This window comes from Drosophila innubila (assembly GCF_004354385.1).
Source record: "Drosophila innubila isolate TH190305 chromosome 3R unlocalized genomic scaffold, UK_Dinn_1.0 2_E_3R, whole genome shotgun sequence".
Taxonomy (NCBI): domain Eukaryota; kingdom Metazoa; phylum Arthropoda; class Insecta; order Diptera; family Drosophilidae; genus Drosophila; species Drosophila innubila.
Window position 1 is genome coordinate 27,817,241 of NW_022995380.1, and position 27,707 is coordinate 27,844,947.

The window sequence follows — 27,707 nt, forward strand, 5'->3', positions numbered from 1 at the left end:
CTTTCACTTTTGCCCATATAGCAGAGGGTGCAAACGTAAATAATTCTGAAAACAAAAAAGAAACAATCAGCAAAGAAAGACGGAAAGAAAAGCACAACAAAATATTTTTGGTGACACTGCATTGACATCAAAACACCAATTGCCAAACTGGCGGCTCATTAAATGCCACAGCAGTAAAAGTATTTGGATTCATTCCAGCTTATAGACAACCCCGCCCCTCAGTCCCAAGCATTTGTCACATTTCTCAGAGCACAGGGCTTGGTCTACCCTCTGGCCCAACGATTATATTTCCGTTATACGAATCATACATATATCAAATTTATTGAGGAATTTACGAAATCGTACTAAACGTACACACGACATTCCCATACCCTGTAAGCAGTTGGAGACCAAACGCTTGAGACGGTACTTGTATCGAATATTGCAATCGAGCAGAAATTTGGTACGAAATAAAGATAGATTTTCATAGATATTCAATTAGTTGGTAAGTGGATGCCATGTGACTTCTAAGCGTCGATATAGAGCATTTGACAATAGATATTTGGCACGCTTCTTGCCAACGATTGCTGAGCAGTAATTTTATATGTAAATATGCATTGTGTGGGCGTTGAATAAATTGATTACGCAACGTGAATTACATGATGATAATTTTAGAAATAAATGCAAAAAGCAATCCAGCTGATTGCTAAAGACTTTCTCTGAATACTGCCACTACTTTTGATTTCACTGGAATTTTGTTTTCCTTATTTAATGGTATTAAAGTTTAATCTACTCACAATTAAAGCTTACTTCATGTACAATTTGGCAGGCAATGGAAAAGTCTTTAAATTCTGTTTGAATGATACAAAACTTTACTTAACTTATTAAGTACTCATTGAAAAGTTTAAATTTATGTGAATTTATTTATCTTATTAAATTGAACAAAGGTTCGAACCCTAGGTTTGGGTTCGAACTTGAATTTGCTCTGTGGCTCGAGCCTCCGAATCGAACCTTTACCAAAACTTTGGTGGTTTGCAGTCTTGCTTGTAAAGGATCCAAAAATGTAGCAATTAGTGATGTAAAAATATATCGAAATATCGACAACTCGATGTTTGCGGAAGCGATAATTGAGTACTTCAACTCGATGATTTTGTTGACGATCTATCGAGTTGATTAAATCGATTTCCATGAAAGATCGACAACTCACGGGGGATTGTTCATCGAGGTTAATTTGTAAAATTGAGTTTGGTCGTTCAATTTTTGTTGAGCGACCATATAATAAAATAGCCAAAATTTGAATAAAACATGAAAACGATGCAAAAAAAATAAGATTTCTAATAAAAGTACGCGTGTATTTTGTGATTACAATTGCGTTTTCCAATAAAAAAATATTTTTTTTTTTTTAAAACTCGATATTTGCAACTCGATCTATTATTTTCCGATATATCGACAACTCAATACTTATTTTTAACGATTTTCGATATAAAACTCGATCTAAAGTTTGGATTTACATCACTTGTAGCAACCCTTTAAGCCGAGAACATTGTATTCATAACAAAAAAGGCTTATTCTTTATTGTGTTGAATACCGATTAAAATGATTTTATGTGTCGTGTCTGCAAGTGCATTTGGTTGGCTTTACAACTGACCATTTAGTAATGCATCGTGTGCGAACTAAAGATACGCCTTCCGAACCGTTAGTCCACTTGTCCGCTCGTATCGTATTCTAATTGAGTTGCCAGGCACGCACAGTGATTGGAAGCCCAGTCCGTTGGTTTTACGAGACACCATCGAGGCGTAGAAGCCATAAAATAACTTTCAATTATGTGCGGCTTGACATCGAGTATATATGTTGAGTTTAATACTTAGAAGCGCATGATTAAAGCACAAACAGACACAAAGATGGAGTCGTGCCCATAAAGACTACGGACACCTACTTACTTATACATATAAGGAATCCGTAGAACCCAGAGCAGAGAGCAAAGCCCATTTGCTGCATAAAGGTGAAACTGCGCAACTTGCGCTTTCCATGACTTTGACAACAAAGCGCAATGGTCGCTAAATCAGGCAGCCAAAGCGAAATGGGCAATGAGACACGCGTACGCCGCATACGCAATTCAATTAACAAAGTATTGACGTATAAAAACAATGCGCTGCCCGGGCGACATTTGCATAACCCATTGAGTCGCCAACGCGTGCGCACCGAGCTTGGATTTGACTACTTAGATTGCCTAGATTACCCACACACACACATTGAAAGTGCAAGGATGCAGTGCTACTTCTGGCTAATGGTCGCTTTGACGGCGCTGGCCGCCGCTCATGGCGCCCCCAGTCAATCCCAGATGCCGCAATCTGCGACACAGCTGGCCTTGGACATGTATCATGGCTGCCTCAAGGATCTTAGCATCTCTTGTGTGCGTCCCAAGGCACTGCATTGGTACAACATGGCACTGCAGCAGCCGGAAGTGAAACTAACTGATCGTCTGTCCATTGTGCGCACCTCGCAGTCCACCGGCAGTGCCTCCTCACGTTCCCAGAATGCCGAGCAACAAATGTTCGACAACATCGACAGTTATCTGGGCAGCCATGCTCTGAGGATTCAGGCGCCTGAATACTTCCGCAGCTCCGAGGCACGCTCGTTGGTGCCCGACTTTCTGTTGGAGAATCCACTGACCCAGGGCGGCATTGTGCCACTTTCAACTGCCAACGAGGGTGAGTAAAAAGTGACTTAACATACATAGTTAAATGGTCAAGTGTAACCTGTTGTCTGTGCATTCAGGTAGAGGCATGATCCGCAAGGCCGTGTTGCCCTTCCTGCTGGGCTTGAAGCTGAAGACCACAGTGCTGATGCCACTGGCTCTTGGCCTGATTGCCCTCAAAACCTGGAAGGCAATGACACTGGGTCTGCTGTCGCTGGTGCTGTCCGGTGCTCTGGTTATCTTCAAGATTGCCAAGCCCAAGATTGTTAACTACGAAGTGGTGCACTATCCCCACCATGTCGATCATGTGGTGCCACATCACATCGAGCATGTGGTGCCCCATCACATTGAGCACATTGTGCCACATCATATTGATCACCATCTGGAGCATCATATCGATCATCATGTCGATCTGCCAGTGGAGCATATCGAGCACTTGGAGCATCCAGCGCCCGCCTGGGATCCACATGCTTGGGCACGCTCCTCCCAAGAGCCAGAGGATGCCCAGGACATGGCCTATGCGGGTCAAAAGAGGCGTTAATTCCATCCAAATCCAATTCCCAAATTGAACATGCTGCGACTTTATTTATTTGTTCTATTTATTAAGTAGTTGGAACGTTTATACGTATTTATTGTTTATTATTTATTTATTTATGAGAATTGTACAAAAGAGAATAACAGAAAAAGGAAAAACAAAAACAAAATGCAATATGTATTGAAGACATGGAACCCAGCTGGAATTCCGTGTCGTTTCTGTAAATATTTATGCAATAAAAGTATGCTAAAGTCATTTGGCTAATTGAAGGTATTGAGAGCAAAGTTTTGGGTCTTGAAAACTGGAGAAGTCCTTTGTAAATGTAACAGGCTCTTAATTAGGGTACTCTGTTAACTTTTCTAATGCACTGATTAGCCTTGCCCTCTTAACCCTCTTAAACCTCTTAATCTTTGTTGCCACATTTAAGCCAACAGTCCGTTAAGTTGACCATAAGAGTCTGAGTATTTCAGCTGCAAATTACCACGAGATGAAAACAAGAACCCAAATTTTTTAATGGCTTTTGTGGAAAAAGTAAAGTATACTTATATACTTAGTAATTGGTGTACATATAGAAAATCAATAAAGCCGAAACAATTTCAGAACATTTTATTGAACTAAATGATTTTTAAATTAATCGCAAAAAAGCTATTAAAGCGTATAAAAGAAATTCTCAATATCCGACAACTTTGTGGTTTTAAAACAATTCACTGAAATCATTTATTCCTCTCTCTCTCTCTCTGCTTTTCAATATCAATGTCCATGGCAACTTTTAGCCACCCATTGGGGCAATTGCGAAAGTTGCCGCGGTGACAACTGCCACGTGCAACAATGCAAAATGGCGCTGGCGCCAATAACTGCAACAACAACAACAACAGCAACAACAACACTGACAACATCAACATGGTGTCAACGATGGCAAAAACTTCATTGATATTTAACGGCATGCACTTGCCTGATATCATTGGCGTTTCTACGCAACAATTTGAAATTTTAAAATAAATAAAAAAAAAAAAAAGTTTTCCAATTTCATTGGCAATGCTATGGCAAATGTCGGACTTCAAACTCCGACAAATGCGGCCGGAATTGCAAATGAAGCGCCAATGAACGGAGAAACTTTGGCTTTATACAAGCAAAGAGAAGCGCTAAAAATCAAAAAAAAAAAAAAAAAAAAGAGTTAAGTACTCACACTCTGATATCAATTTTATTTTCGAGGCAAGCCAAAAGGCTAATCAATATACGAGATTCATAATTCACAAGTTGCATGGCAAATATTTCGATATTCAGCTCATGATTTTGGCGTAAGTAAGTAAGTGGGAGGGAGGCGGGGCTAAGGGAACCTTCCGTTTCACTTTCGCTTTCCGAGCGCAAGGAAAAACACTTTCTTTAACATTTGCATTGGCATGACGTCGCAAATTGTTGCTTAATTTGGCAGCTGAGCAATTCCAATTTATATTTTATTATTATTATTAATTATGATTTTCAGTTTTTCTTTAAATAATTGCTTGCACAATTTGGCGTGTGGCTGTTGTATAAAATTATGTGTTGCGTTCATTTAATGGCTAGTTTTCAGCCATCATTGAACGGTTTATGACTGTGAGCTGTTTATTAAAGTGTTGCCTATATTTTGGGTAGCCTAAAGAATCGCAATAAACTCATTAGTAAACAGATAACAAGGAATGCAAGCATAACCTGAATATAAGCATATCTGTCTGCCTTATTGACTCTCTCTCTTTACCATTTCAATATAATTGCTTGTAACAAAAGCGAATTTAATTAGATTTCCGAAAGAAAACAATAGCGTTTGATGTCGTTGTGAGGCATTTAAATAAGTACATTTAAATAAGTATAAACTTGGCCTTTGATATTCTAGCAGGGAAATGCATTTGAGGTCTCTATAAGCAGCAACAACAACTCAGATGCCCAGACAAAGCAGGCACGCGTTTGAAATAAAACCGCATTAAGTATACGACACGTGGTTTCTAGGCACGCTAAGCGCCGTGTGCCAACAACAATGCAATGTTGGGCTGCCTCTTTCGGTGTCTGCTTCATTTATGTCTTCTTCCGCCATTTTTTCTTAACTTTTTACTTTTTTCTTTCGTTTTTTTTTTTGGCTTTTGGGCCGAGTTGCGTACCGTCGCGTACGACAAGGCAGCCGAGCAGACGCAGCCAGTGTAAGCCGACGACACTCGCGACGACATCAGCGTTAAAACATTGGCAAGTATAAAAAGTCGTGAACAATAGAAAAACGATTATTAAACTCAATTGTGCCAGCATTGAGGCGAGTTGTGTTTTGTTCAGCGTCAGTACAAAAACTAAATACACAATACAAAATGGCCAAACTGCTCCTTCTTGTTGTTGTTGTTGGCATTGCAGCCCTGGCAATGGCACATGCTGCCGCAACACCACAGCAGCAACAGCAGCAGCTGCAGCGACTGATTGCCGAGGAGCAGAGCAAGTGCGTCAGTGGACAAGATTCAATGGCGTGCATCAAAGAGCGTGCCATGCGCTTTGTGGACAATGTGATGAGCAAAGATAGTTACACGGTAAGAGCTATACATTCAAATGGTCACATTTATGATCCTAACGAATCTCTCTTAATGCATGCAGCTCTCCAATATGGAGGTGCACTCAAATGGCCAACAGCTGGCTCCTGTTAGCGAGGCACGCGCCAATAGCGCTGATGGCTTCCTGGACGCCATCGAGAACTATATTAAGGGACACGATGTTAGCGTTAACTTGCCCATGGCCGATGCCAAGATCACCGTCTCGGCACGCAATTTGGCCAATGACGAGATGAGCTTGAACCTGCAGCTGAACAACGATGATGTTGCCGAAACCGAAGCCAGGGGTAAGAAGGGCAACATCTTCAAGAAGGGTGGGTTATTGCTATCCATTCAATCGAGCATCTAACTCAACAATATATATTCGCAATGCAATTAGGCAAGAAGAACCGTCTTCGCAAGCTGGCCATGCCCATTCTGGTGCTGATTCTGCTGAAGTCCATCACCGTCATTCCCATGGCCATTGGCATACTGAAGATTAAGGCATTTAACGCACTCGCTTTGGGCTTCTTCTCCTTCATTGTCTCGGTTGGTTTGGCCATTTTCCAATTGTGCAAAAAGGTAAGCGCCATCAATTATTAAAACGCATCTCTGTTATCTTTTAGGCATTCGCGGGATGTGGTAATTAGAGGGCGTTAGTGAGTTGTTGTGAGTTGAGAGTTGAGAGGGCGACGGGTAAAATAGTAACAATTCCTTTTAAAATGCTTACACATGCACGTATGTATACATTCCCAGAGAGGTCCCAGGTGCGCTGGGTAAGTCGAGTAAAAACCCTCGCCCAACAAAAAAAAAAAAAAACAAACCCCTAAAACCAACACACTCACCCCTAAAACCACCACCGCTTCCAAATGTGACATAAATTTATTTATATTCCACCTAATCGTTCCGATTTTAATGCTCTTTCATATTTTGTATACCTTGACTTGAACCTAGATTGCCCATGATCATCATCACACCGCACACATCACCGCCCACGGCCCCTGGGATGGTCGCACCTTCGGCGCTGTACCCGCTCCCGTTGTGGAGCAGCCCCAACAACTGGCCCAGAGCCTGGCATACAAGGCCTATGCCTAAGTCCTAAACCTAAACCAAAAGCAAACACAAAAACAAAAACAAACAAAACACAACAACATCGCGAGCAAAGCACAAAATGATTTGTTAATTGTTAAAAGATTTTTGTGACTTGGAACATCCCAAATGGCGAATGGTGGACACCAAGAAGAACCAAGAGGCTGTCCTGCATTCTTTAGACCCTATTTATAATAACTTATTATTTATTATTTATTGAAAAAAAAAAAGCATCAAAACAAAATCAAATAAAATGACATGCAAAAAAAAACTGAAAAATGCTTTTTAAATATTAATGAAATGAATATTTTATTAATGAAATATTAATCAACATTTTGATGTAATTCCCCAGAATTCATTACCCTCACTGTTTACCTGTAGACTTTCCAGGTGCGGTTTAATTAACTTGGCCTTAAAATAAAATATACTTCAGCTCAGCACGGCAATTGGAAGCCAATAGATCGACTTACGGATGAGGGAAGAACATTTTTTAGTGGGCCTAAAATATTTATAAGCCATCACTTGGGTGTCCTAATTAGCCAAATTAAAGCGCCTCAAATTCTTAAGCTCACAATCTAATTAAATATTCCAGTCAAATGCGATACGATACGATTTGGCCCTCAAGTTTGGATAGTCGATTAAAATGATGAACAGTGTACAATTTAAATTTTTTAAGCTTCTGGTTTTCACTTGCGCGAAAGTTGACGATAGCCACGAGTCGAGAGTGAAAGTCTTTAAGTATTCTTATCGGGGGCGTGAACTGCGAAACGATAATTTTATCTTGCCAACGACATGCACTGAACCTTAAACAATGCCAAGCCCCAAAGCACAGTTTAAAAACTAAATCCCTGGACCATCAGTTCCTTTATTTCCACTTCCAGACAGCAGCTTAAATGCGCTCGAATGCCTCAAATTCTGAGACGCATTTGACCGCATCTGAATTTCATTTAAAAGGCAATCAAATTGTGGCCACAGTAAGTAAATTCTTACATGCATATTTGATGTAAACACATTCCAATGGCCAATAAAAAGACTCCCTTTGATACAAATAGAAGCGTCCTAGAGCAGAGATTTTAATGGGGGACAGCATAATCAACTTGAATAATTGCGTCGCTTTCATAACAAATTGGTATTCAGGAGGACGATGCCCAGCGAAACACGAGCATATGAAAATTTATTATATCTACAAACATATGCAACCGATTTTTTTTGTATATTTTTGGTTTTCCTTTTTTCTTTGTTTTTGATGTTGTTTTAGTCTTTGTTTTCGACATTTTTATTTTGGCACGATTTGAGTAAAGTGTGGCGCTTGTGAAATAAACATGAAGACGCTGAAAATTTCTTTTATTGGGTGATAACAGATCGTGTGACGCCAACAGCGACGACACCTGTTGCATTATTCACAATATCAGTATCAGTTAAGTAACCTACTGAAGTGTCAACAATTTGAGTTTTGGCTGCGATTTGTATGAAAATTGCTATATCCGTTTCGACAATATAAATTGGGATATATGAATTAAAAAGGACATTAGCTGTCCTAAAGGAAAAAATTATAAGTCAAAAGGATTTTGTAAATATCATCAACATAGAACCATGGCTTCGATAGACGAAAAACAGACGAAATGAAAAAATTTGAATACAGAATTAATATAGAACCCAAACCATGATCAAAATGACATTCCGCTTGAAAATCGGTTAATTTTTAGCAAAGTTATGAGAGATCAAAGTTTTTGAAAAAATGTCAAGGGGTATGTATGGAAAATTGGATGATACATGGCTTAGGGTCGAAAAAATATCAAATTTTCTAGATGAATAAAATTTAAATGCAGAATCAATTGAGAGGCCAAATCATGATCAAAATGACATTCCGCTTGAAAATTGGTTAATTTTTAGCAAAGTTATGAAAGATCAAAGTTTTTGAAAAAATGTCAAGGGGATTTATGGAAAATTGGATGATACATGGCTTAGGGTCGAAAAAATATCAAATTTTCTAGATGAATAAAATTTAAATGCAGAATCAATTGAGAGGCCAAATCATGATCAAAATGACATTCCGCTTGAAAATTGGTTAATTTTTAGCAAAGTTATGAAAGATCAAAGTTTTTGAAAAAATGTCAAGGGGATTTATGGAAAATTGGATGATACATGGCTTAGGGTCGAAAAAATATCAAATTTTCTAGATGAATAAAATTTAAATGCAGAATCAATTGAGAGGCCAAATCATGATCAAAATGACATTCCGCTTGAAAATTGGTTAATTTTTAGCAAAGTTATGAAAGATCAAAGTTTTTGAAAAAATGTCAAGGGGTATGTATGGAAAATTGGATGATACATGGCTTAGGGTCGAAAAAATATCAAATTTTCTAGATGAATAAAATTTAAATGCAGAATCAATTGAGAGGCCAAATCATGATCAAAATGACATTCCGCTTCAAAAACGGTTTAGTTTTGTCAAAGCTATGACAGTTTGAAGTTGCTCAAGCCGCTGACCTAGCAACTTTACAAGTCAAAATATTTCTTGTAAAACCTTGAGATTTAAAATTTTGAATTTTCAAAATTTCGAAGGGGGGACCCTTACCATTAAAATCGAAGCCCAGATCTAGAGGGAAAATATTTTTTTAACTATTCAAATTTGAATGCAGAATAAATTTAGGATTTATAATAAATGGAAATGAAAGAAAATTATGATAAGCTTAAGCGTACTTGTCAATATTTTGATTTAGTGACATATATAATTATTATTAGCAATTTTAAATACAATTATTCAAATTTTTGATTTATATCTTTGACTAACCCACATTGAATTTCAGCGACTCTTGGTGTGGAATATCATTAGTTTCTTTAACGAAATCGTGTCGGAAAAAAATAGGTCACAAATAAAGCAAAAATTAGTTTCGTAATCTCAAGAAACAAGGCAAATAATATTAAGTGAACTAACAGTTCCGCATGCGAGTATACAAAACAAATGGCCTAATCCAAAACCAATGGCCAATACCAAAACGTAGACGAGTTCCGTACTGATTTCTTGTATCGAAATTTGACACAATACGCTGAAATATGTACGTGCCCTGGACCTGGGTCTACTGAGGGCAGACTTGGGTCTGGCTTTCTTGTGTTCGCATAAGAGTTGAGGGGCTGCATACTAATTGGAAACAAAAGTTATTTTCATCGGACGTCGAAGTGTCGATAATGCAACTCGGACCATCGTACCATCGGACAATCGAGGTGGGGGTGTCTCCGATATGGAAAGCGAGAAAGCTTGCGACAAGCTCCCCAGGCAACCCAGATATCAAAAGCCGACGCAAGAGTTTTGGTGAAAAACTTTTGAGACTCCGAAGTGTTGGCTAAGGTTCGGCTTGTGGCTTTCGTCACTCAATTCGTAGCTGTCCAAAAAAAATTGTGCGCTCCAAAACTTGGAATGCATTGGTAACAGTCACAGTCACAGTCTCAGTCTCAGTCTTTTGGTGTCCGAGGAGCGGCAGTATAAAATCGTCGGTACTCGCACAATTGTTCAACATTGTCGTCGCATCGGCATCACAGTGAACACTACGCGCTCTGGTAGTGTATAAATCAAGTGGATAGATCAACTATCAATAAAAATCAGTAATAAATACATGAAAATGGCATTCCGTTTTACGTCCTTTATCGCGTTCGGTTGTTTGCTGTTGCTGGCGTCGTCTGTTCAGGGAGCTGCCATTGATAATGCGGTGACACCTCGCATTCACAGCTCCGATGAGCTAATCTCGACAATTGTGGATAAGTGTTTCCATGCCAATGCCATGCATTGTTTGAAGGAGAAGGTGTTGACCTATCTGGACACGGTCGCCAATGTGGAGGAGGAGGTCAGTGGTCGTGCCTTCGATGATGAGGTCATCGACAAGGTCATCGTCGATCGTCTTGCCCGCATTCTTCGCACCAACGAGGTGCGCGTCCAGCTGCCTGAGACATTCTTTGCCAGCTCCGTGATGACTTATCGTGCTGATCGCGGTTTCGACTTGGAGCTGCCCAAAGACGAAGGTGTGTTTCCATCTCACTTGCATCTCCAAGTTTGCCATCTAACCAATCATTTGTTAACTTATCTGTAGGCCGTGCTGAGAAGAAGAACAAGGACAAACTCTTTCTGCCTCTTCTGCTGCTGATGAAGTTCAAGCTGAAGGTTGTCATGCCAATTCTGCTGGCCCTGGTCAGTCTGAAGGCCACCAAGGCATTGATCTTGTCCAAGATTGCCATTAAGCTGGTGCTCGGCTTCCTCATCTACAATCTCATCCAGAAATTGGGCGGCATGAAGATGAACATGGTGCCCATGCCAGCTCCCATGCCAGCCGCTGAATACGGTGTGCCCAGCACCACGGCCTCCTCCTACGATCCCAGCAGCTGGGAGCCAATGAGCGGTGGCCCATACGCCCGCTGGGACTCCCAGAACTTGGCCTATAGCTCATACCATCCCAGCAGCTCTTCGTCATACTCCTCGTCGTCGTCCCCCTCTTCGGGCACCTCGTCCAGCTACAGCTCCTCTTCTTAGATTGGACGCCAAGCACTCGTATTGCCGTTGTTAATGTACATACCAAGGAACTGAGTGACCCACCCACTTTTCTAGCGAAACGGGGGGCGTGGCACTCGCAGTTAGCAGACCAAATGGAACCGGAACATGCCTAGGCCATATATTTAGTTCTTAAGTTTAAGCGCGCGATTTTTAGCCATTCCATCAATCTCTTGTACTCCACACACTTTTCTAGAGTTTTCCCGAGCTTTCACTATCGACTATCCTTTACTGCTTTGCCTCCTCTCTATCCGCATTTTTCCCGCTAACGTCTATCTCTTACAGAAATCGACCAAAAACAAGCTATCTAATTGAATTTATTTATTTAATTTATTAAAAAATTGCAAAAATTTAAATTAAATTGAAATTAATCACAGTCTTTTATTACCCGTGCAGCTGACTTAATAATAGTGCTGTTATACTTGATATAATCACAATCAGAGCTACATATAACAAATGGGCACGCTCGACAGTAGGATACCCTGTGCCCAGGTACTCTGTACTAAAAGTTGATTTTCGTCCGATTGTTCCTATGACGGCTATATGATATAGGAAACCGATCTGAACCAAATTAAGCCAGGATGTTTAAAACCAAACTTAATGCATATTCTATCAGTTTGGTTAAGATATCTCAAAAAACAAAAAACTTTTTCATACTAAAACTTGATTTTCGATTAAGTGTCTCTATGGTACTATGATATAGTTGTCCGATTTGAACCAAATTTCGGAAGGATGTTTTATACCAGACCAGTTGTATATTGTGTCAGATTGGTCGAGATATCTCATAAGACCAACAAGTTTTTCATACTAAATCTTCATTTTCGATCTATCGTTCCTATGGCAGCTATATGATATAGAGGTCCGATCCAAAAAATAAAAACAAACTCGATTTGCGTACGGTATAAAGGAACCTACCTCCAAGTTTGAAGTCTCTAGCTCTTATGGTTTTTGAGATCGACGCGTTCAAACAGACGGACAGACGGACGGACGGATAGACGGACAGCGCTAAATCAACTCGGCTGTTGGTCCTGATAAAGAATATATATACTTTGGGGGGTGTGCCACGCCCACGTATAAAATATATACCATACAGATACACCAATACCCTTTTATTGATATCAATAAGGAATGTTGAAATATTTTTTTTTTTTAATTAGAAGTATCTAAATTTTGATGACTTTCTAATAGTTTAACACATATGCGAGTATGCTGTTTCTTAAGATACTTGAACAATTAGAAAGTCTATATTTCTTCTTTTCTTGCAGTTTTCTTAAATTATAAAATTTAAAGACTTTGATTATAAAACTTTTATCATTCAAATTTTTAATCGAATTATGGCATGTCAATCAAATTGAGTGTTTAAGAACACGTGGGCAGTGCGAACACTTGACTTGCATGTTTAGAAAATAAGCGACAATTTCCTACACAGTTTTCAGCTAAACGGAGTAACTAACTGTTTATAGTTCGTCCCAAGTCACGCAACTTCCGTAGTACAAATTGATTTGGCACACGGAAAGTACTTAATGCTGAATATTACTCGTAATTGAAAAAATAAAAACAGGGTATGGTGACTCGATGATGCAATGAAAGGGTAACAGCAGTCTTCTAATCACAAGTAACTTTTTAACCAGCTGTTTTAGCTGGGCAAACTTGCCCCCAGACCTAGACCCAGTCATCCGGTTTTCGGTGTGGTCTGCGGTGAGCTACTTAAGGCGCTGACAGAGCCAATAGCTCGCCAGTTGGATGCTTATATCGAAATGTGGACCAAGTGCTTGAGTTTACTCTGCCTGGGTCTCTGGATGAGCCAGTGCGTCTCAGCGGATTACGATACTGAAGTGAGCAAGTTTCTGAGACACTTGGATATAATACCGGATGTAATTGAAACTGGCCCCCAAGAGTTTCTCAATGTAAGTAAGCTGAGATCAGCTGGAACAATGTAACTGAATCTCTCTTATGGCCAATTAGGTCATCTACATGGGACACATACGCGCAGATCGCGGAGTTGAGCTGCAACCGATGCAGGTGCGTGATGTGCCCTCGGTTAAGTGGATTGCCAACAAGGATACCTACTACACTCTGCTAATGGTCGATCCGGATGTGCCCAGTAAAAAGTTTCCCAAGTTTAAGGAGTATCTGCATTGGCTGGTGGTCAATATACCTGGCAATCAGCTGCAACTGGGCGATGTTCGTGCCGCCTACGTGGGCGCCATGCCGCTCCAGGATACAGGACTGCATCGCTATGTCCTGCTGCTCTTCAAGCAACCCGATTTTACACAATTTGAATTCGAGAAGCTGCCCCAGCAAAATGATCAGGGCAGAATCAAGTTCAACACCAAGGAGTTTGTGGAGCGATATAAGCTAGGAATTCCATTGGCTGGCAATTTCTTTACCAGCATCTGGAGCAAAAATGTCTCAGCTCTGCACAAGAGCTTATTTCAGGGCCAGGTTGACTGAATAAAATAATTGGTATTTTAGGTCATCTTGAAAGTGAATGAGCCGGTTTTGGCTAATCGGATTGCCAAAGAAATGCATAAATTAAGATATAGCTACGCTACGATTCCGGCTTATTGGCAATCCAGCAGCCTACACTGTAAACAATTTCAAGCCATTAGTCTTAATTTAAATGCCAAGCTCACTAAATAATGATTATTTTGTTTTGTTTTGTTTTTTCAAATGAAAAATGATTCACTTCTAGTAACTGTAAATAAACGTAAAATATACTAAAAATCTATCCAATTTCACCATGATCTTAAGATTTATGATTTTTATTATTTTACTCATGAAATAATCATAATTTTTGGTCAAAAAAGTTAAACTCAGGAATAATCATTATTTTTGAGCAAAAAAATAAAACATATCATATCTTACTTTTGATCAAAAAAATTAAACTCGGGAATAATCATTATTTTTGAGCAAAAAAATAAGACTCGTAAAATAATAATTATTTCATCAGTTTTATTTTTTTAATCGAAGTTAAATAATAAAACTCATAGAATAATGATTATTTCTTGAGTTTTATAATAAGACTTATAATGACTACAGCCCCTGTTTTTAAACATTGATTCTGCTTTGGTTAAATCACTTTAGCCTTGTTTTAAACTTAAAACTCTTAGGAGTACACACAATTCCATTCGAAATCATGGCTGATCCGTCTGAGCTGTTCGTGAAGCACAAGATTGTACCGGATATACTGGATGTGGCACCACAGAAGCTGCTCAAGGTAGGCACGATTGTACATTACACAAGCAGCTGGCTGCTTCAGGTTCATTGGCTATATAGGTGACCTACTCGGGTGGCCTGGAGGTGAACTGTGGCAATGAGTTGACACCCACACAGGTCAAAGGTGTGCCACAACTGGACTGGACAACAGAGCCAGATGCACTGTACACGGTCTTGTTAACTGATCCGGATGCTCCTAGTCGCAAAGAGCCAAAGTTCCGGGAGTGGCATCACTGGCTGGTGGTTAACGTGCCCGGCAATCAGCTGGACAAAGGTGATGTGCTTACAGCATATGTGGGATCTGGTCCGCCACAGGGAACTGGCCTCCATCGCTATGTCTTCCTAGTATTCAAGCAGCCGCAAAAGCTGTCCTGCAATGAGCTTCATATACCCAAGACGAGCGGTGAAAGGCGTGGCAAATTCAGCACTGCCAAATTCGCAGCAAAGTACAAGCTGGGAAACTGCCTGGTCGGCAACTTCTTTCAGGCGCAGTATGACGACTATGTGCCCAAATTGTACAAGCAACTGTCTGGCAAAAAATGAAACATTATCATTACAATTAAACTCTCTTTGTTCTTCAGTTGATTGTGCCTAATTAGACAATTATAATGGAAATTAATAACATGCATTTCCCAGATTGTTTTCCCAACACATCAACAGTTCGACAGCTGCCGATTTAAAAGCGTAGCGTCATGGTAAACCGGTTTCAGTTGTGAACAGACCTCGACAGAGAGAAGGTCTCATTGTTGTTGGCATAATCTTAAAGTTTGCTGAATTACATCAAGTTTGCTTTTCACTTCAGTTAGTCAATTACATTAGTCGACAATGTTATTCCCTTGGATATTAATTGCCATGATATTGGCTGTGCAGTCCGAGTCTGTGGAGGATGCATTCAAGACGCATGGCGTAGTGCCAGATGTGATACCTGAAGCACCAAACCAGTTACTCAAGGTGTGGCGAAAGAAACGAGTAATTAAAACAAAACTAAACAAAAACTTTCCGTTCAAAGGTCACATATAACAATGGACTAGTGGCCAAAAATGGTGTGGAGTTTACGCCGACACAGGTGAAGGAGCAACCCCTTGTGGAATGGAACGCGGAGCCGAGTGATTATTACACGCTCATCATGACCGATCCCGATGCACCCAGTCGTGCAGATCCCAAGTTCCGAGAGTTCAAGCACTGGGTAGTTGTTAACATCGCCGGCAACGATGTGAGCAGCGGTGAGGCGCTGGCAGAGTACGTTGGGTCCGGTCCACCCAAGGATACGGGGCTGCATCGCTATGTGTTCCTGCTATACAAGCAGCCGGGCAAGCTACAGTTTGATGGCGCTCGCGTTAGCAACAAATCGCGTCGGAATAGACCCAAATTCCATGCAGCCAAGTTTGCAGAGCATCATCAGCTGGGCAATCCGGTGGCTGGCACCTTCTATCAGGCTCAGTACGACGACTATGTGCCGACATTGCACCAACAGCTGTCAGAGAACTGATTGGTATTGATATTTGTAGTATTTCATGAATTATAAAAGATTTCTTTTGGTTTTATTGTTTCTTGTTTGTTGAATGTTAATTATAAGTTGTGGTTTTGTTGTACTCTCTAGTCTACTTGCCCGCTGCTGTTGCCAGCGGATTGCGCAGCACCAGAATCACGGAGTCGCCGCGCAGAAACATTTTGGATATGAAGCGATCCTTGTTGACGGGTTTCACCTTCTTTTTGCCCTTGCCAGTGCGCGGCAGTTCCGTCCACATCTCCTTCACGTTTTCCAACACCATGTTGCAATGGCGATCGAAGGCTTTCACGCGACCCAGCAGTTTCTTGTTGTTGCGGCAGTTAATAAGCACCTGTGTATTGTTCTTCACTGATTGTGTGAGCACCGAAAGCGGTCCAGTGTTGAACTCCTCCTCTTCCTGGCGCGCTAGTTCCTCCGGCGTCAGCTCAGATTTCGGTTTCACGAGAGCCCTGCAAAAAAAAAAGCGGCATGAGCAAAATGTTTGCAACAACAACGGCGGCTGTACTGAAAGCAGCTTATATGTTTAAATTACATGCACTTTCTGCAGTTCACTTACATATTGCTTAGCTTGTGACAATAATATTATTTATTGAAAACGTTTCTATGTGATTGTTATTTATTTATTAACAAAACGTTTGCGCCCTCGCGGCTTTTTTTTTTCTTTCGTATGTTTCTTAAAATGATGTTGCCGTATTCCACAAAATAAATAGTGTAAGCATCTGGCAGCCCTTTTATTCAAATAACTGATAACTGATTAGTTATCGATGGTCAACTTATGTTGCCGATATTATACCATCACTGATAAAAATTTTAAATTTGAAAACACAAACAACTCAATAAAAAATTAGTAAATTGGATGAAAATCTAAAATTCGAAACTAGACAAACTTAAGGTAAACATTTTAAAGAAGGTTTGAAGTTTGTCAGCCCTCAGTAAAAAACAGTTAAAAATATCAAACAAGCTCGGCAATTTTTACTGGATGGGCAGCCCTCGGTTGAAGGATGCTGCGTCGAAAAACAACGGCACTTTTCGTTCACTGAACGAACTGTCTTGGGATTTATTCACTGAACTAAATGAACTACAGTCAGGGATTTGGCTCGCTCGTTCACTTTACTGATTAGTTCAATAGAACTTAATCGGAACGATTCGTTCTAGCGCGGTGCACATACATTTTGGCTGCGAAAAAAGACGATTTAATTTATTTATTTATAAATATGAGTACAACTACACTTGGCAACTTAAGTTAATCAATCCACCAAGCTCGCAATTTAGTGGCAGGCGCAGTACCAAGTTAGCCACTGTGAGTGTATTATCCACTATAACGATTTGTTTTGATTTCAACACACGTGCGTCTGCCGTGTATTCCCACTTGCACTGGGAATGGATGATGCAAGCCCGGCTAAGAAAACCAAGATGACAAGAGATATCGAGTCCGATCCGCAGGCAGCTGTAAGCTGCGCTCACTGGGTGCACCGCAAAAAACGCTTCTGCAAAATGACCGTAAATAAAGGCAGTTTGTTTTGTGGAGCACACGAGCCGCCAACGGAAGAATCCCTGGAGAACTCGGAAGCGGAGCGCATTCCATGTCCACTGGATCCCAAGCATACAGTCTTCAAGCGCAAATTGGCCAAGCATTTGACCATCTGCAATGCCAGAGAACAGACGAGCACAGTGTCCTACATAGTCAAAGACATAAATGCTGGGGAGGAGCTGGAATTGAACAGTCAGCAGGAGATTGATAACTGCGATAAACTAAAGCTGCATGAGCTGGAGGATGCAGAGTTCTTCAGCGTCATAGAGAAAGTGAAGCAGCTTTATGACACACACATAGCTTGTCAAATTGAGGAGATTCACCTGCAGCACGCATCTCTCGAGGAGCCGCTTAGCCACGAGGAGTACGGCCTGGAAACTCGCAAGCATTTGGTACAAACTTCCGCCTTGCTGGGAATTCTGGAGCACGATGGTCAACTGAGCGAGAACACCAGCTACATTGAGTTTGGCGCCGGAAAGGGTCAACTAGCCTTTTACCTGGCCACAGCGCTTGACTCCCAACAGCTGCTCCAGTCACAGGTGGTGCTGGTAGATCGTCTTTCGCTGCGTCACAAGAAGGACAACAAGTTGGCCAACAAGGAGCTGGTGCAACGCATTCGTGCAGACATTGCGGATCTCAAGATGTCGGAGCTGCCAGAACTGCAGCGAACCCAACGAAATGTAGCACTATCGAAGCATCTATGTGGAGCGGCTACGGATCTTACACTGCGCTGCATACTGGACGACCCGGCATGCTCCACGGAATATATTTTGATAGCGTTATGCTGCCATCATCGCTGCTCCTGGCGTTCCTACGTCGGCAAGTCCTGGCTACAAGGAGCGGGCTTGACGCCACGTCAGTTTGTCATCATGACCAAAATGGTCAGCTGGGCTGTGTGCGGCAGCGGACTCAGTCGAGAACGTCGCAAGGCAATGGCGGAGGCAGAGGCGGATCCACAGAAGGAACAACCGCATCCGGAGCCAACTCAAAGATTAAACCGTGAGGAACGAGAGTTAATTGGATATCAATGTAAGCGTGTCCTGGACTATGGACGTCTGGAGCACCTGAAAGCCAATGGTTATGATGCCTCGCTAAAGTTCTATGTGCCACGCGATGTCACCTTGGAAAATGTGATTCTATTGGCACGACGCGCCAATCTTAAGTGCAATAAAACTGACAGTTGACCAACTTATTTAAAATAAGGTTTTTTACTTGCTTTTAAATCAAATACATTAATAAGTACACACATACTTACCCATTGTGTATTGCGAGTAATTTTGAAGCTAGAATTTCATTTATTCAAACAATTTTTAAATTACTAGCTTGAAAATTAAGAAAAGTAAAAACTACATTTTTACCAACTAACTTTTTTTTTAAATCTTATCTGAAATGGTACGACTTGCCAGATCGAACAATTTTGTTGGGTGGCATTTGAAATTATTTTTATGGGCACTTTTGCACAGTTGTAGAAAAAATTATAGCAAAACATAGCTAAAAATACATTAAAAATAAGCAGAACTCCAGCTAATAGCAATTTTCACATTTTTATAGCAAGCAAACTTTGAATATAGCCCGTACTAGCTATAAAATGGCTAAGTTGGCAACGGTGTATCTGTTTGTTTTGTCTCCCTCTCTGTTTCTCTTTTGTAACCATCAGCTGTTTATGCTTCCAACGCAAAGGTGCTTCCAGTGTATACACTGAATATTGTTTTTTTCTTCTCCCAGGGCTGCACAACACAGTGAACAGCTGTTGGTGAGTCAGTATTTAGAAAACTGTTTCGCCTGTTAAATATTGAATTGCACTTGAAAATAATCTTTGTAAATTTGTGCTGCGACAATGGCAAGTGAAATGGCGTACAAAATGAAGGCCATAAAATGCCCAACAGACGAACTATCGCTGACCAACAAGGCGATTGTCAGTAACGGCGATTTTACAGAGGAAGTGAAGTCAGTTTCTCTTTTTTTTTATTCTTTGTTTGATTTGAGTTTAAATTGTGGTTGGATGACGCCAAAGCTACGTGGGCGTCTCCTGGCAGTGCTGTTAATAATTCTTGTATATTTTGTTGACTCACAACAGATATGCCGACATTTCACCTGGACCTGGACAGCATTATATATTTGCGCTGGAGAAGATTGCGGAGATGCCACGTGGACATGTGGGATTCTCGCTGGTGCAGCGCAAATGGGCAACACTGTCCATTAACCAGGAGATCGATGTGCGTCCATACCGCTTCGATGCCAGCGCGGACATCATCACACTGGTCTCCTTTGAGACGGACTTTCTGCAAAAGAAGACCATCACGCAGGAACCCTACGATTCCGATGAAATGGCCAAGGAGTTCATCATGCAGTTCTCGGGAATGGCACTGACGGTGGGTCAGACGCTGGTCTTTCAGTTCAAGGACAAGAAGTTTCTTGGGCTGGCGGTCAAGACCCTGGAAGCAGTCGATCCCAGGACTGTGGGTGATGGCAAGGAGCCAAAGACTCGGAATGTGCGCTTTGGTCGCATTCTGGGCAACACTGTGGTGCAGTTCGAAAAGGCCGAGAACTCCGTGCTGAATCTTCAGGGCCGATCCAAGGGCAAAATTGTGCGACAGTCGATCATCAATCCGGACTGGGACTTTGGCAAAATGGGCATTGGTGGCCTGGACAATGAGTTCAATGCCATTTTCCGGCGTGCCTTTGCCTCGCGTGTCTTCCCGCCGGAGCTGGTCGAGCAGCTGGGCATTAAGCACGTGAAGGGCATACTGCTCTATGGACCTCCGGGCACGGGCAAAACCCTGATGGCTCGACAAATTGGCACCATGCTGAATGCACGCGAGCCCAAGATTGTAAATGGTCCACAGATTCTGGACAAATATGTGGGCGAGTCGGAGGCGAATATTCGCCGTTTGTTCGCGGATGCGGAGGAGGAGGAGAAGCGATTGGGACCCAACAGTGGCCTACACATTATCATCTTTGACGAGATTGATGCCATCTGCAAGGCTCGCGGCTCCGTTGCGGGCAACAGTGGCGTCCACGATACGGTTGTCAATCAGCTGCTGGCGAAGATTGACGGTGTGGAGCAACTGAATAACATACTGGTCATTGGCATGACCAATCGTCGAGACATGATTGATGAGGCGCTGCTGCGACCTGGTCGCCTCGAGGTGCAAATGGAGATTAGCTTGCCCAATGAACAGGGACGTGTTCAGATTCTCAATATACATACGAAGCGAATGCGGGAATTCAACAAGATAGCCGGCGATGTGGACAACATGGATATCGCATCACGTACCAAGAACTTCAGCGGTGCGGAGCTGGAGGGTCTTGTCCGTGCTGCACAGTCCACGGCCATGAACCGGCTGATCAAGGCGGACGCCAAGGTTCATGTGGATCCCGAGGCCATGGAGAAGCTTAAGGTCACTCGTGCCGATTTCTTGCATGCCTTGGAGAACGACATAAAGCCCGCATTCGGTACAGCTCAGGAGATGCTCGAGAATATGCTGGCTAGAGGCGTCATCAACTGGGGACAGCCGGTGACTAGCTTGCTGGAGGATGGCATGCTGTATGTGCAGCAAGCTAAAGCCTCCGAGGGCTCCGGACTGGTATCCGTGCTCATTGAGGGTGCTCCCAACTCTGGCAAATCGGCGCTGGCCGCCAATCTGGCCAAAATGAGCGACTTTCCCTTTGTGAAGGTCTGTTCGCCCGAAGACATGGTCGGATTCACCGAGTCCGCCAAGTGCCTGCAAATACGAAAGATATTCGACGATGCCTATCGCTCCACGCTCAGTTGCATTGTGGTGGACAACGTGGAGCGTCTGCTCGACTATGGACCAATTGGACCGCGCTACTCCAACTTAACGCTGCAGGCATTGTTGGTACTACTCAAAAAGCAGCCGCCTAAGGGTCGAAAACTTCTCATCTTATGCACCTCAAGTCGGCGCGAGGTTCTGGAGGAAATGGAAATGCTATCGGCATTCACCTCCGTCCTGCATGTGTCCAATCTATCCAGCCCTGAACATGTCTTAACCGTGCTGGAGGACTCGGATCTATTCAGTCCCGAGGAGCTGCAAAATGTTGCCAGAAAAATGGCCGGCAAGCGAGTGTGCATTGGCATCAAAAAGCTGCTGGCTCTTATCGACATGGCCCGGCAATCGGATCCCCATTATCGTGTAATTAAGTTCCTCTCGAAAATGGAAGAGGATGGCGGTCTGGATTTGGTGGCGAGAACGCAGTAGCTACCGCCTGCCTTTGAACTGAGGATGTCAGTTGTCGAGCTGAACGATGCTTTCTGAAGCGTGTCCAAAACTAAATGCACCATTGAAATAGCTCAAATAGCGATATATATATTAATATATACATACTTATAAATAATACTAATATACAAGGAGTATAACAAGGGCTAGATAAAAGTACAGAACCGACCAATAATAACAATTATGTGAACCAAGTTTATTAACATTCCACACGAATCCCAGCAATTAGGCCTTTCAAACTCTTGGCATATTCGTAACTATTAGATAGACAAATAGTTACAGCCTTTAACCTTATAGTTGCATTAAGTTATCCGATGTCCTTTTATGAGTATTTCATCTTTAATTTTTGTAAGCACATAAAATTGATGTAACCAGTAATAAGTTCGAATGAATATACCTCGCTTATAAGTCCTGTTTGCAAAGGGTAAATTTTCGGCTAGTGCAACGATCTACATATTATAATCGTCTAATACTAAACTTTATTGACGTTTTATATGAATGTTTAGTGTCTATCTATAAAATAATATATACAGACAGAATAGACGAAATTTCTCGGATTTTTTACAGTCAAATCAACTGTTGTAGTCTTTTTGACACCATCATTTTGTACTTCCTACAGCGCCGCTCAGTAAAGTCTGCGGCTGTTTCTGAAACTAAATAAGTCGCTCCGCACAAAAGTAGACTATTATTATTAAACTCGTATACTCGCAAAGAGGCGTTAAAATTGGGCGTGGCATGAGCGAAATGCACTTTTCAGAGTCTCAGTTGCTAAATAAAATTAATCGGAATAAAAACTAATAAATTTAAGAATCAGAGAGTCAAGAGTAAAAAAATATTGCATACTTTTATGGGCCAAAATTTTCAACTTGGACCGGAAGTAAAAAAACGATTTATTGGAATTTTTAAATTTAAATTAACAAACACAACTCAGAGTTTCAGAATATTTTCTTTCAAGAGAAATATTAAATGGCCAGCAAATTTGCATTTAAAATTAATTAACAATAAAATAGATAAATGCATTTAAATGTTTATAGAAGTTTACAAGCGAAATGACGCAAAGACGTGTGCATATATATGTATGTTAAATGTTACACAACCAAACTAATCAATTATATTGAATTATTATGCATTTTTGTATAAGAATGTACGCAATAAATAGATACATAAATATGAATCGAATTAAAAGAATTTCTTTGAACTGCTGTAATTAATCTAAGGCGATGCCCAGCATCAGCAAGCTCTTACCGATCTGGCGCCAATGGAGATCAGCAACAAATCACTGGCATCAGCCATCCGACATGATGGTATTCCCTTGACCAGACCCAATTCAAGACGTCGATCAGCTGATTGAGACGCCGCGACGACGCGACAAGCAGACCCGCCAGTTTGACCACACACTGGACATACGAGTACGAGTACGAGTACTGGTACTGGTATAACTGACCAATACACCAGTCCAATTGGCAATCAGCAACCAGAGCAAGCTTAATAATTTGTAATTTGAATAAATGATTTATAATGTAAACATTTTTAACGGCTTTAACAGCTCGCGCGCGTCTCACTAGACCACGTAATATACATACACTGCAAAAAACGAACAACTTCTAAAATCAAGAGCATTCATATTAGATATTTTGGTCTTAGAAAAGATTATTTTAAGACCAAATTACTAAACATAAGATAATTAATCTAAAAAATTTTACAATTTTAATAAAGGAATAAATATATTAAATTGTTAGGAAAGTATAAATATGTTTTATTTCGTATCAAAAAGAGCAAGTAGGCGGCGGTTCGAATCCCACTCGTAATAAATAAAGTCTACATTTATAAAATTACTGAGAGAGAATAAAATATATATTAATTAAAATTAAAAAAAAAAAATATATATATTATAAATATAAAAAATAATTTTTAATTGTATATTTTTTTTATTTTAATTTTAAAAACATTTATTATTAAATAAGAACTTGGTCTTATTTGAAATGTTCTTAAAACCAAGATGTAATCTCTTAATTTAATGTATGTTCTCGCCGCATTTTTTAGACAAAAAAAATTTAGAAAATTTTAGAAAATTTTTTTAACAGTGTATGTACATATAATACATACATGCTGACTTGATATTTATGTACTGTAATTGATATATGGCACTAATTGCGCCCGACACCCATTTGTGCAGTATAGTATGTCTGTATTTACATATGGGCATATATGGTCTTATGGTTATGGATATCGATCGGGTCGGCGAGCGCCACTTTATCTAAGGAATCCTCGATTTGGAGTGGCAGGCAGCTACGACGCGATATTGTCAGCTGCAGGTGTGGTTATTAACTAATTAAAACTGCATATTTAGCGAGATGCAAAAATTGATTTGATACCCGTAGAATGGTAAAATTAGACGTAATCAAATTACTTAGGAGACTGTCATTTTAATTACTAACAGGTGCCCTTATTAACTGACGTGAGATTTGGATTTTGTCGCGTCATCTCACACCCAAAAAAAACTGATACCCACTGAAAGCAGCCAAAAGCGTCATCAGGCAAATTTTATGCAAATTTTCATGACGAAAGTCCAGTCGGACAAAGTTCAGTGACCGGATGGCAAAAGCGCGAAACGAACCGAACCGAACCGAACCGATACCAAAATGAAATTTTCATTCAGTGTCGCCTCTTTAAAAATAAAATGCGAAACTTTTACAAAAGTTGGCTCGTGTGTATTTTTGTTGTGAATGGCAGGGGAGTGTGTGAGGAGTAGGGGGGGCGGGTGGGTGTTGCTGCCGGCCGTGGTCGCACTTGTCAGCCAAAGCCAAAGCCGCCCCACTCACAGTCGCGCCCCTTTGCAATGCTTTGAAACCGGCTGCGCTTGTTGTTGTTGCTGCTGCTGCTGCTGTCGTTGTTGTTGTTGTTGTTGTCAAAAACACAAACGCCGGCAGCAAAGGTTCGATTTCACTTTCGCACGCTGTCGCTGTCGCTGACGTCGAACGTTGCTGGCGCTCTGTAGAAGGTGGAGGGAGGTAGCTTGGACTTTCGAGAGTAACAGGGGCAACTGGGTTCAGGTTTGTGCTGCTGCTCTCACTGCTTTCTTCCAATTGGAAAGATCTTCACACTTTGGGCGATCTCTTGCTCTCTCTCTCTCTCTCTCTCTTACCGGATTTGTCGCGTTTGCTTCCTTTGCTTCGCTTTGAGCTTTTCACGAGCTGGAGAAATTGCGTACAAATCCAGACAGTTCTGTGAATTATTGAGAAATCATTTTAAGAAAAGTTTTACTTTAAATTTTAATGATGCAAATGTAGCAACAGTTTACATACTCTAATGCACATACAGTAAGCCAAGAAAGTGTTTTGACATAACTAAAAAATTGCACAATTTGCCTGGGAAAATTAAGTATGTATATATATTTTATATGGATTTTTATTTTATTTCTTCTTTATTATTGTAGCCTATACCCCTTTTTTATTTTGTCTAAACCAGAAAATAACAACGGAACCGGTACCGGAACCGTTAGCCGAAACTAACCGTTTCATTTTTAGTACCGGAACTGAAACCGTAACCGAATGAATATTCTCTGTCAAGAACCGAATACCGAATTGCTTGCACCGGTACGGTTTTGGTAAAGTTGCTAGGTCAAAGAATTTGTAAACTTCAAACAGTCATAATTTGATCAAAACTGAACCGATTTTCAAGCGGAATGTCATTTTGTACATGATTAGGCATTTTAATTTATTCTGCATTTAAATTTGATTAAATTCTTAAAAAAAAATATTTTCCTCTAGATTCTACTAGAAATGAGATTTTAAATCTCATGTTTTTACTTTTAATCAACTCCTTATATAGTAATTAGTATAAAACAACACTTTAAACTTGATTCTGAGACCTTTCATTTTTTTGTAAAAAATCATGTGAAATTGAACAAAAATTTGGACTTGTAAAGTGGCTAAATCCGCAGACTGACCAACTTCCAACTATCATAAGTTGATCAAAACTGAACCGATTTTCAAGCGGAATGTCATTTTGAACATGATTTGGCATTTTAATTTCTGCATTTAAATTTGATTAAATTCTTAAAAAAATTATTTTCCTCTAGATTCTACCAGAAATTGATTTCGATGCTAAGGGTCCCCCCTTTGAAATTTCGAAAATTCAAAATTTTAAATCTCAAGTTTTCACTTTTAATCAACTCCTTATATCGTATTTGGTATAAAACAACACTTTAAACTTGATTCTGAGACCTTTTATTTTTTTGTAAAAAATCATGTGAAATTGAACAAAAATTTGGACTTGTAAAGTGGCTAAATCCGCAGACTGACCAACTTCCAACTATCATAAGTTGATCAAAACTGAACCGATTTTCAAGCGGAATGTCATTTTGAACATGATTTGGCATTTTAATTTCTGCATTTAAATTTGATTAAATTCTTAAAAAAATTATTTTCCTCTAGATTCTACCAGAAATTGATTTCGATGCTAAGGGTCCCCCCTTTGAAATTTCGAAAATTCAAAATTTTAAATCTCAAGTTTTCACTTTTAATCAACTCCTTATATAGTCATTAGTATAAAACAACACTTTAAAATAGATTCTGAGATCTTTTATTTATTTGTAAAAAATCATGTGAAATTGAACAAAAATTTGGACTTGTAAAGTGGCTATATCCGCAGACTGACCAACTTCAAACTGTCATAACTGGATCAAAACTGAACCGATTTCTTAGTAAAATATCATTTTGGTCTTGATTTGGCCTCAAAATTCATTCTGCATTCAAATTTTATAAAATTCTTTAAAAAAAATATTTTTCTATACCGGAATTAAAAGAAAAAAACTGAAATATAACCTTTTACCGAAATAGTTATTACGGGAAGTACCGGAACCGAAACCGTAACCTATATTTGTTTCGGTTTGATTCCCTGGTCTAAACACTTTTTTGACTAACTGTTTGTACAAATGCATTAAGTACATACATACATACAAAAGCAAACATCATGCAAAATCTTCCTGCATTACACAAACGCGGAAGATTTTCTTGCTTTAATACATGTACTCGCACATTTCATGGATTTTCCAGTACTGAATGCATTTTCATGGCATTTTCATTGAGGTTTGCATCGGTGTATGTATATATATGTATATGTATGTATGTAACATGCATGTGAAACTAGCAGTTAAATTAGCAGTTTTTGTTTCATATGGCGCTTCACGGCTCTGAAGCTACAATTTTACACTGCGGCTGAAACTTTTGGGTTTTTTTGTTTGACTGGTCTCTGTTTTTTATACTCTTTCAGAAAAAGATACTTTGTTTTTGTCACACATTTTGTAGCGCATTACTAAAATGCTCAACTTTAAGAAAATGTTATAGAACACTAATATATTTAGTTCAGTTTAAATAAGTTATTGTCAATCATAAAGATGTCGAGAGAAAAGAGCGATAAAGTTATCAAAAGTGCAAATCTTTTCAGAATTTCAATTCTTATCACGTAAGAAATTAACGTATTTTTGTTGGAAAAATTGAAGTGGAGAAATTTGATTGTAGACAACTTATAGTCATTTCAGTCTGATAAGTTGAAATAAAGTCACTGAAATTATTTGAAAGGGTATTATAGGTTCGACTTCCTGAAGTGTACAGTTTCTTTATGTTTTTTTTTTTGCAATTTATAATTAAGTTGCAATTTGGCATGCGAGCCAAGAAGTTGATAGCGCTGCCTGCGCCCAAAACTATTCGTGGTATGTCTGCAATTTTCTTGGAACTTGCATGCGAATTAGTCATCAGGTTGATATGGGAAAAGTACCTACATACGTATTAAAAATGATTGCAATACTGCTGTATTATTTGGTTTAT

General features: G+C 40.1%; 9 protein-coding genes across 9 annotated transcripts; 8 read left to right on the forward strand and 1 right to left on the reverse strand.

The window, feature by feature from the left end:
• Positions 1 to 2,240: 2,240 nt before the first annotated feature.
• On the forward strand, positions 2,241 to 3,485 carry LOC117791482. Its single transcript, XM_034631258.1, has 2 exons — positions 2,241 to 2,690; positions 2,758 to 3,485. The coding sequence occupies exons 1-2, from the start codon at positions 2,246 to 2,248 to the stop codon at positions 3,216 to 3,218; spliced, it is 906 nt and encodes a 301-aa protein (XP_034487149.1). The 5' UTR covers positions 2,241 to 2,245; the 3' UTR covers positions 3,219 to 3,485.
• A 2,057-nt stretch (positions 3,486 to 5,542) lies between these two features.
• LOC117791488 lies at positions 5,543 to 6,857 on the forward strand. Its single transcript, XM_034631264.1, has 4 exons — positions 5,543 to 5,755; positions 5,820 to 6,087; positions 6,153 to 6,334; positions 6,707 to 6,857. The coding sequence occupies exons 1-4, from the start codon at positions 5,543 to 5,545 to the stop codon at positions 6,845 to 6,847; spliced, it is 804 nt and encodes a 267-aa protein (XP_034487155.1). The 3' UTR covers positions 6,848 to 6,857.
• Positions 6,858 to 10,433: 3,576 nt separating this feature from the next.
• Positions 10,434 to 11,752, forward strand: LOC117791336. The gene is made up of 2 exons (XM_034631059.1): positions 10,434 to 10,858; positions 10,927 to 11,752. Exons 1-2 carry the CDS (start codon positions 10,456 to 10,458, stop codon positions 11,361 to 11,363), a joined length of 840 nt encoding a protein of 279 aa, XP_034486950.1. The 5' UTR covers positions 10,434 to 10,455; the 3' UTR covers positions 11,364 to 11,752.
• A 1,373-nt stretch (positions 11,753 to 13,125) lies between these two features.
• LOC117791034 (protein D2) lies at positions 13,126 to 14,006 on the forward strand. The gene is made up of 2 exons (XM_034630662.1): positions 13,126 to 13,288; positions 13,347 to 14,006. Exons 1-2 carry the CDS (start codon positions 13,139 to 13,141, stop codon positions 13,833 to 13,835), a joined length of 639 nt encoding a protein of 212 aa, XP_034486553.1. The 5' UTR covers positions 13,126 to 13,138; the 3' UTR covers positions 13,836 to 14,006.
• Positions 14,007 to 14,479: 473 nt separating this feature from the next.
• On the forward strand, positions 14,480 to 15,228 carry LOC117791143 (protein D2). The gene is made up of 2 exons (XM_034630812.1): positions 14,480 to 14,601; positions 14,661 to 15,228. The coding sequence occupies exons 1-2, from the start codon at positions 14,521 to 14,523 to the stop codon at positions 15,141 to 15,143; spliced, it is 564 nt and encodes a 187-aa protein (XP_034486703.1). The 5' UTR covers positions 14,480 to 14,520; the 3' UTR covers positions 15,144 to 15,228.
• Positions 15,229 to 15,312: 84 nt separating this feature from the next.
• On the forward strand, positions 15,313 to 16,153 carry LOC117791142 (protein D2). The gene is made up of 2 exons (XM_034630811.1): positions 15,313 to 15,551; positions 15,610 to 16,153. The coding sequence occupies exons 1-2, from the start codon at positions 15,426 to 15,428 to the stop codon at positions 16,087 to 16,089; spliced, it is 606 nt and encodes a 201-aa protein (XP_034486702.1). The 5' UTR covers positions 15,313 to 15,425; the 3' UTR covers positions 16,090 to 16,153.
• LOC117791144 (probable small nuclear ribonucleoprotein Sm D2) lies at positions 16,116 to 16,773 on the reverse strand. The gene is made up of 2 exons (XM_034630813.1): positions 16,667 to 16,773; positions 16,116 to 16,559 (listed from the first exon to the last, which is right to left on the reverse strand). Coding segments are annotated over exons 1-2 (360 nt in total). The 5' UTR covers positions 16,669 to 16,773; the 3' UTR covers positions 16,116 to 16,201.
• A 515-nt stretch (positions 16,774 to 17,288) lies between these two features.
• LOC117792228 (tRNA:m(4)X modification enzyme TRM13 homolog) lies at positions 17,289 to 18,836 on the forward strand. The gene has a single exon (XM_034632282.1). The coding sequence runs from the start codon at positions 17,491 to 17,493 to the stop codon at positions 18,823 to 18,825; it is 1,335 nt and encodes a 444-aa protein (XP_034488173.1). The 5' UTR covers positions 17,289 to 17,490; the 3' UTR covers positions 18,826 to 18,836.
• A 533-nt stretch (positions 18,837 to 19,369) lies between these two features.
• On the forward strand, positions 19,370 to 22,357 carry LOC117791483 (vesicle-fusing ATPase 2). The gene is made up of 2 exons (XM_034631259.1): positions 19,370 to 19,588; positions 19,719 to 22,357. The coding sequence occupies exons 1-2, from the start codon at positions 19,479 to 19,481 to the stop codon at positions 21,859 to 21,861; spliced, it is 2,253 nt and encodes a 750-aa protein (XP_034487150.1). The 5' UTR covers positions 19,370 to 19,478; the 3' UTR covers positions 21,862 to 22,357.
• The last annotated feature ends 5,350 nt before the right edge of the window (positions 22,358 to 27,707 follow it).

Bases quoted from the DNA above. Each gene is read 5' to 3' on its own strand.
- LOC117791488 (XM_034631264.1), top strand. From the start codon at position 5,543: ATGGCCAAACTGCTCCTTCTTGTTGTTGTTGTTGGCATTGCAGCCCTG. The intron at 5,756-5,819 runs GTAAGAGCTATA...TAATGCATGCAG, and splicing joins TGAGCAAAGATAGTTACACG to CTCTCCAATATGGAGGTGCA. The intron at 6,335-6,706 runs GTAAGCGCCATC...ACTTGAACCTAG, and splicing joins TTTTCCAATTGTGCAAAAAG to ATTGCCCATGATCATCATCA.
- LOC117791483 (XM_034631259.1), top strand. From the start codon at position 19,479: ATGGCAAGTGAAATGGCGTACAAAATGAAGGCCATAAAATGCCCAACA. The intron at 19,589-19,718 runs GTCAGTTTCTCT...GACTCACAACAG, and splicing joins GATTTTACAGAGGAAGTGAA to ATATGCCGACATTTCACCTG.
- LOC117791482 (XM_034631258.1), top strand. From the start codon at position 2,246: ATGCAGTGCTACTTCTGGCTAATGGTCGCTTTGACGGCGCTGGCCGCC. The intron at 2,691-2,757 runs GTGAGTAAAAAG...CTGTGCATTCAG, and splicing joins ACTTTCAACTGCCAACGAGG to GTAGAGGCATGATCCGCAAG.
- LOC117791034 (XM_034630662.1), top strand. From the start codon at position 13,139: ATGTGGACCAAGTGCTTGAGTTTACTCTGCCTGGGTCTCTGGATGAGC. The intron at 13,289-13,346 runs GTAAGTAAGCTG...ATGGCCAATTAG, and splicing joins GCCCCCAAGAGTTTCTCAAT to GTCATCTACATGGGACACAT.
- LOC117791143 (XM_034630812.1), top strand. From the start codon at position 14,521: ATGGCTGATCCGTCTGAGCTGTTCGTGAAGCACAAGATTGTACCGGAT. The intron at 14,602-14,660 runs GTAGGCACGATT...TTGGCTATATAG, and splicing joins CACCACAGAAGCTGCTCAAG to GTGACCTACTCGGGTGGCCT.
- LOC117792228 (XM_034632282.1), top strand. From the start codon at position 17,491: ATGGATGATGCAAGCCCGGCTAAGAAAACCAAGATGACAAGAGATATC.
- LOC117791142 (XM_034630811.1), top strand. From the start codon at position 15,426: ATGTTATTCCCTTGGATATTAATTGCCATGATATTGGCTGTGCAGTCC. The intron at 15,552-15,609 runs GTGTGGCGAAAG...TTCCGTTCAAAG, and splicing joins CACCAAACCAGTTACTCAAG to GTCACATATAACAATGGACT.
- LOC117791336 (XM_034631059.1), top strand. From the start codon at position 10,456: ATGAAAATGGCATTCCGTTTTACGTCCTTTATCGCGTTCGGTTGTTTG. The intron at 10,859-10,926 runs GTGTGTTTCCAT...ACTTATCTGTAG, and splicing joins GGAGCTGCCCAAAGACGAAG to GCCGTGCTGAGAAGAAGAAC.